Source organism: Urtica dioica, chromosome 9, assembly GCF_054948205.1.
Source record: "Urtica dioica subsp. dioica isolate 48M chromosome 9, U.dioica_male_clone48M_v1_H2, whole genome shotgun sequence".
Lineage (NCBI taxonomy): Eukaryota > Viridiplantae > Streptophyta > Magnoliopsida > Rosales > Urticaceae > Urtica > Urtica dioica.
The window spans coordinates 7837061-7845056 of NC_142764.1; the positions used below are offsets into that span (position 1 = coordinate 7837061).

General features: G+C 37.0%; 2 protein-coding genes across 2 annotated transcripts; both read right to left on the reverse strand.

Annotated features, from left to right (window-relative positions):
- On the reverse strand, nt 1–4113 carry LOC149384780 (uncharacterized). The gene is made up of 3 exons (XM_089625553.1): nt 1922–4113; nt 1404–1822; nt 1–1314 (listed from the first exon to the last, which is right to left on the reverse strand). The coding sequence occupies exons 1-3, from the start codon at nt 2361–2363 to the stop codon at nt 214–216; spliced, it is 1962 nt and encodes a 653-aa protein (XP_089481679.1). The 5' UTR covers nt 2364–4113; the 3' UTR covers nt 1–213.
- Nucleotides 4114–6098: 1985 nt separating this feature from the next.
- On the reverse strand, nt 6099–7179 carry LOC149384781 (mediator of RNA polymerase II transcription subunit 11). Its single transcript, XM_089625555.1, has 3 exons — nt 7069–7179; nt 6842–6958; nt 6099–6467 (listed from the first exon to the last, which is right to left on the reverse strand). The coding sequence occupies exons 1-3, from the start codon at nt 7120–7122 to the stop codon at nt 6291–6293; spliced, it is 348 nt and encodes a 115-aa protein (XP_089481681.1). The 5' UTR covers nt 7123–7179; the 3' UTR covers nt 6099–6290.
- Nucleotides 7180–7996: the final 817 nt, after the last annotated feature.

Below are 7996 nucleotides of genomic sequence, written 5' to 3' on the forward strand. Positions count from 1 at the left end.
TGGGAATAACATTTCTTTTAGTTATAAAACTGAATAATAACTATAAACATGGTTCACGAGTGTATTGAAACATTATCATTACATGCTACACAGAATTACTAATTCTTATACTACACAATTCGTTTACAGAAATAAAGAATGAAAAACATTAAAACCAATGTTGCTCCTTCAAACGGGTAATAAGACTATGCATTTGACTTTGAAAAAAGAAACCTAGTACGAGTGATAACCTTTGTGGTAAGAGCTCGCAACGTCGGAGTTTTCACTCCCCAATTCAGGGTCTCGAGATTCTTCCCCAACACGCTGGCTCTTCTTCCATCGATTCTTGTTTAGCCAGTGGTCGACGAGCTTCTTTCCCAAGTAGATAAACACCGTCCCAAACATCCCCGCGCTCACCACCAGAACCACGACGATCACCATCTCGGGCCCGCGGACGATGACCCACGTGGCTGCCACGTAGCTCATCGCCATGAACGTCAGCGCGGCCCACATGGCCTTGTGGGCCACAGACAAGAGCCTCATCTGGGCCTTTCTTCGGTAAGGAATGATGCTGACGAGGACGACGACGATGGAGAGGGACGTGAAGAGAGCGAGCTCGTTGCTGATCGCAAACACCTTGAAAGCTATTGTCCCGGCTGCGATCGACTTGCCCTTCATCCCTTCCCCGTGATCATCGTCCTGGTAGACGCCACCTGGCGGGCTGATACCGGCCGCGAAAGTGACGGTCGCGATGAGGATCGCGACTAGCGTGATCGTGTTCCTCGCGTTCTGGAGCGCCTCTGTGTACACCTTGTTCCGGCGGTTTTTCTTCGCCCCACACGCATTGGTGTCGTTTTTTAGCATGTCGATGAGGACTTCTTGTCGCGCTCGGTCTAGGAAAGCATCTTCTTTGATAATGATTGGGTCTTGTAACGGTGATCGCGGCGACGATAGGCAAGAGGACCTCGACTGGGGCGAAGGTGTTGACAGGCAACTAGACGTCGTCGACGATGAAGGAGAGTTGACGTCGTTAAGGAGACTCCGGTGACGCAACTCCTCTTCCGTCCGACCCACGAGACGCTTCGACGACAAGAGCTGCATTTCGCTCTCTTTGAGGATTCTCCGCGGCACATTCTCTAGCGGCAATGGCCTTGGCGGTTTTGGGGGAAGAAACAACAATTCCGTGCTTCTTTTTCCTCCGGCTCGCTGGAAAACGGCTTCGAGATACCGGCTCTCAGAACCCTTTCCCTTCTCGACCATCTCTAGCGCGGTAACTCCTTTGTCGTTCCGAGCGTTGATATCAATCTTTGTGTTCTTGATCAAATGTTCCGCAATCTATCAAACGAAAAGAAACATGAGATAAGCTCGACATAAAATTCAATTTTTAGCTTCATGTTGAGTAAGTATCACCAAGCGCTCGTTACCATATAGTGTCCCTCGGAGACGGCAACATGTAAAACGGTGTTACCATGGCGATCGTGACAGGCGAGGAGGTTAAGGGTGTTGCAGAGTGGGCGCAAGAGAATGAGAGCTTCGCGGTGGCCGTGCTTTGCAGCGAGATGAAACACGGTTTCCCCATCTTTGGTGAGGCATTGGAAAGAAGACATGGGCGCCCACATGATGAATGCGCGGACGACCGGGTACTTGTAGTTGATTGCAGCCGTGTGAAGAGGCGTGAGTCCGGCCACGTTGTACTTTCCCGCCAGCCTCGGGTCGCGCCTCAGGAGCGCTTCCGCCACCTCCCCCTGCCCTGCCGCGCACGCGCAGTGCAGAGCGCAGTTTCCATTCTTGTCTACCGCTTGCACCAGCTCGGGGAACGCATTTACCAACCTCATAATGACATCTGCAATACAAATTTATGCCCAAAATGTTTATATACATGTATAAATGGGAATCTGTATTTCTACACCTTAAAAGTAGAATGAAGTTTTTTGCTTCTTACCCTTGTGGCCATTTGTCGCGGCAGCGTGAATGCAGCTCTGATCGGGAACGTCGTTCTCGCCCAGACGATTCAACAGAAGGCTGGCTGCGTCAGCGTGGCCGAAACTGCAGGCCATGAAAAGGGCGGTCCTGTTTTCGGTGTTGACCTTAGAGGCCGACTCGGGATCGGCTTCCAAGAGGAGTTTCAGGACTCCGGCGTGGCCTGAGCGGGAAGCTTCGTGGAACGGGGTGTCCTTGTCCTTGTTCTCCGCCGAAACCAGGTCGGGCCTCATGGCGATCATGTAAGTCGCCATGTCAAAGAGGCCAAGCTTCGAGGCTACGTGTAGGACTGTGTTCAGTGAGTTTGGTTCTCGCTGGTTGAGAATCGCTTCATTCTCTTGAACTAGACTGATAAAACCTGCCACGTCGTTTCTCCGGATTGTTTCTTCCACACTCCTCTCCATTATCCGAATCTTGATTTGTTCTCGCTCTCTCTCTCTTTTGTTGTTGTTGTTGTTATTATGTTTCTGGTTCTATAATGTTCAGATTTTGCTTTTGTTTTATAGCTCTACAAAGTACCGTACGAGTATATCTTGGCGGTTCACCTTTGTCAAACCCCACGTGAGTGAAGCTCTTGATGTTTAGTTTTTAAAGTATTTTTCAATCAAATTCCAAGCAACTTCAAAGAAGATTCATATCAAAACTCTTGTATTTGTGCTCTTGGACATGAGTTTCCTACTGAAAGGTCCCACCACAAAAAAGGTTGCATTAAGTTTGTACATACGAGATATTATTTTCGTTGTTGCTCAAGTGATAATTAAATCCAGGCCTCTATGCTTTCGAGGAGTATTTGATCATCACACGAATGTGTGTTGTTAAACCTGTTGTTGATTTTGCCTCCGGTTTTTTTTTTCGTTCCTAAATAATGAAGTTCCAACTTCCAAGTAGCTTCAAAGAAGATTCAAGTCACACTTTCTTATATTTGTGTTGCAGACGAGTTTCGTGAGTTTCCACTGCGATGTCAGGATCACACATTATATTTGCATATATCTAAATTATTTGGATCAACTCTTGTCAGCTTTTCATTTTTGTTTTGAGAATACCTTCTTCGTGTAAATATTTTTTTTATATGTTCTTAATAAGAATGACAACAGGGAGTCTGGACAGGGTCTTGCAAAACTATACCCTACCCAACCCATGAATATTTTTTAAAATCATATCCATCTATTTTTAATGAGTCTGAAGAGCAACTTATGAATATTTTTTAACTCATTTAATATTAGATTTATTAATAAAAAAAAGTAAAAATACTTAAATTAATAAATATGTATGCTAAAATTTACTTAGAATTTATAAATATAGCAATAATTTTAAACGAGTAAGGTAACCCTGAGTAGAGACTCGGTTAAAGTACTTAAAAATCATATGCTACTCATACCCATATAATTTTTAAAGGGTAATACTCGTACTTTACCCATTACACATTTATTCGGGTAAGACCTTACTCATGGCGAGTAGGGTCTTGCAGATACGTGAGTACAAGAGTAAAATTTTCATCCCTATCCTTAACATTCGTTTTTTTTTCCTTTCTTTCTAAAATTAAGTTCTTTACTCCCATGCAAGAGCAAAGATAATATTCGCAAAAACTAAGTAGAGCTTAAAGTTTATTTAGTAGGGATTAAGTATAATTTTATTTTTCCAGATATTTAGCTTATCAAGTTCCATGAATGATTTCAAATGCAAACTATTCAGGGAATTTGTGTCATTTTGAGTTAGTGACGGAATTTCCTCTTTTATCCATGCATTGACGATTTTATTTATTCATTTAGGGATTATACCACTTTCTCAACAATTTTAGACCAAAATCTAATAAATCTAAATATATAACTACCTATTTTTGTGTATTTACATCTCTCTCTCTCTCTCTCTCTCTCTCTCTCTCTCTCTCTCTCTCTCTCTCTCTCTCTCTCGTTGCTGAATGCTCACAACGTTCACTTTCTTCTCATAGAACCATTTGAAGATTTATTGACATGAATGTCTATAAATTTATAAAAATTCTAGAAATTTCTTTGAAGATTATTGACATATTTGTCAATTAATTTTATGAATGTCAATAAATCTTCAACAGACCCAAAATTTTCAAATGAATTTCTAAAATCTTTAAAGAAATCCTCATAATCTTTGAAGATTTATTGACATCCATGTCGAGAAATCTTCATATGAATTTCTAGATTCTTCAAATGAAAAAAATAAAGAAATCTTCAAACGGTTCTATGAGAACAAAAGTAAACGTCGTGAGGATTCAGCGACTAAAAACAAAAAAATCAGCCATGCACGAGGGGCAGAGAGAGAGTTAAAAATGTAAATACACAAAATGAATAATCATACTTTTGAATTAAAATAGATTTATTAGATTTTGATCCAAAATTATTGACAATGATATTTGTTAATAATCCCTTTTATTTATGCATACATTGTGGCAAAGTTGCGATTAGCCCAACGTGCCTACAAGACAAAAGTCCCATTGAAATGTAAATTGAATGAAATGGAAGTTATGTGTAAATGGAAGAGCGTGATGCTGGGAAATAAAATAAGGGCGGGCATGGGCCCAAAACATACACGCTTATTTGTCCCCTCGAAGGGGAAATCTCTCGTACGCTTCGTTTTTGACTTTTAAGTCCATTGCATGAGATGAAGACGCGTACATATGGAAAGTTAAGCCTAAAGACAATACAAAATACGTGAGTTTTTTCTTGGAAATTATCTACTTTGCGTCGCTCATTAAACACGACATATTTTGCGAATAAGATCATTTGAGGCTTCAACTTCCAGTGTTTAATTATTAGAATCTAAAACTAAAACCCCTCTCACTTGGGTGCCACGGAAATTGAGATTTTTTTTTTCTTTTCTAAAAAAATGTCATCTTGAAACAGTAGCAAGCTTAGTCACTTTTTAAGGAACTTCCCTTCCAATCTCCAACTATTAGCATTGGCATATACTAAGAAAGAGATACGAATGTCAAACGTGCTTCTAGATCCAGCAGCAGATAAAGTGACGGTGAATTATGCCTAATCACTTGCATCATCTATCTACAAAGAAAGTGCATTTTGTAAATATAATGGAAATTTACAGTCTAATTACACTTGTCAAATTTCTTTTCCTCTATCCAAACATAAAGAAAACATATTTGAGTTCCAAGCATACCCTAATATACCGTTCATTATTTTTCACTTTTATATCTTTGATTTTACCTTAGTATGTCAAAGATGAATTTAGAAAGGTTAAAATAGAACATTTTTACTTATTTTATTTTATTTTTAATATTCTTTAATTTTTATTTTCAACAAAAATTCAATTCAATTTTGGCATACATAAAAAACCTTTTTTTTCCTTTCAGTAAACCACCAAAATATAAAGTTCGTCTTTATTTTTGGTAGAATACTCTACACGTTTCAATGCTGACTCTCAATTTTATATATCCATATATGTAAAGAGAACGAGGAATTACAAAAATTTGATTCAAATTTCAAAACGTCAATCAATTTTAGCAATATTTTATAATCACGTTAGAATTGTTTTTTTCTTTCAAAAAACTAGGTAATTAGGCAATTTAAGTATATAACCACCCTTTCGTAAATACTAGGTAAAGACCATAAACATAACGTGGTATTCCTGATTTACCCTTTTATTGAAATAAAAAGGTAAGATATTTACGTTAATTTAAACGTGTAAATACGTGGACGTGGCATTTACCTATTATTTACGGAATGTTGGCTATATAGCAATGTAAAAGTGTAAATATGACTATATACTTGATGAAAAAAGATGAGATAGCGTAGTACCAAGTTCATTTCTTACTATTTTTCCACATTCTCTCTTTTATAAAGTCCTACTAAATTTAGAAAAACTATATATAATACCCACTCGAAACAAATTTGATATAGCAAAATACTCAAAAGTTAAAAGTTTTCAGCAAAATAGTCAAAGTCACGTTGTGAAAATATTATTTGACACTGATTAAAACTTTTTGACGATTTATATAAATAATTTATCACTTTTAACAAAATTAATCACACGGTCAAAAATATTATTGAAACTTAGTACTTGCGCATTTTAGCTTTTCACTAGACAAATCTTGACTTTCTATTCATTTTAATTGGCTATTTAGCAATGACATCCCTAAAGTAAAAAGCCTCCTCTGCCTATGAAGTCTGAAGTACTTGCTTGCGTATTCACTTCCAAGAAAAATATCCGAAAGTGCAAAATTACTAACTAGGACAGGATTGATGTTACATATGAGGCGTAAAATATCACACACGGATAACCAAAAGTCATATAAGAACGACATAGAATTAAGCTAACATATATATTTGGTTCTCTTACCCGAGTTTTCATGATGAGCCGTGATAATCATCAACGGTTTGTTTGACTCCATCTAATTGAGACAATACGTATTCCAGTTTTTTGCAACAGATCTCATTGGCAATCCTCGAACCATAATCACATTTCTCAAAGGGCCGGTAATCGCAAGCGCTTTTTATTTCTTCCCTGAGAGACACTTGAATATCCTGATTTCACATACCCATTACAGAAAATGTCAGAAATTCTTTGTTTCCATTCCCATTTTCCTAAATCACGAACTCAATAAATCACAACTCAGGCTTCGTATTGGCCGTTCATTACTTTTCTGAATTAAGAATGTGATAGACTATAGACACGCAAAATTGATGTTAGTTATCTCTGACTCTATTAGGCTTTTAATCAAACACTTTGCAGTCAAGTTCAGGACAGGTTAATCAAGACTCTTAACACTTTAATCAAAATACCGGATATATATTCTAAATCCCAATTATGGAACAAAAGTGTCCAGTATTCACAACATTAATCAATTCAACAGCCACCACACACAATAATACTGTCTGAGATCGAAATATGAGGAGACCTTTATCAATTGCATGAACTCAAGGCAATGGTTGTTGACGAATTCTTTTCTCGGACCTAAGGGATTCGAAAGCTCGTCCATTACTCCTCCGGCCAATTCCAAAACCTTGACGATTCTCTGTGCAAAGACGAATTTTAAACGGAAACAATAAGACGGTCGGTTTTTTAATATCTTGATCTGTAACCTATAAAGAACCAGCTAGGCTGAATTTGAGACGAGACGATTACCTTCTCGACGTTTTGGAGTCTTTGCAACGACGTGTTTTGAGTCTGGGAATCCATGACCGAACTGGTCGTTCTGACGACGAAGGAAGACTCGTGATGTGGTTCCGTTTTGGACAGTCCAAGGGTTGGCGGGCTTCAATTAATAAAACTACATTTATTGGGCCTAGGCTGCGTAATTCAGGCCCCTAATACTAGAATAGTGGGGAGGTAAACGTTGATATTAGTAGAGTCCAAGATTTTGATCCAAATCAATGGAATAATTTCAATACGATCGTTTAGAAAAAAATTACCATATTTTTTAAACTGTGATTATCTATTTTTATAATTACTTATATATCCACTTTATTTTCTCTTTCCATCTCTTTTCTCATTTTATTTTCTCTAATCTTTTCATATATAAAATTGATGTATAGGAAAAACGTTATATGTAAATTAACTATTTATTTTTTTTAATTTTTTATTTGCTATTTTTTTCAAACTTTAAATATTTATTTTTCATTTGAATACATATAGATATTTTTTAATTTTTTTATTTGTAAATTAATTTTTTTATGATACTATCAATTTATTTTAAAAAATTATTAATTTATTTTTTTATTAACATTTAAAAATTTATTGACAAACATGTTAATAAATATTTAAAAAAATACCAGATTATTTAAAGATTCACTAACATGTAGAAAATTATTAACAAACATGTCAATAAATCTTCAAAGAAATTTCGAGATTCTTTGAAGATTTATTCACAAACCTGTCAATGAATCTTCAAACAAGTTCTTAAATTCTTTGAACACGTATTGACATATAGGAATTTATTGATAAACATGTCAATAAGTGTTCAACAAAAAAAGACAGAAAATTATGTGTCATATGATTAAAACCGCGAGACTCTAGTTTGGCCTGACTTGCATTCGGCTTCTCGAGCTGACTT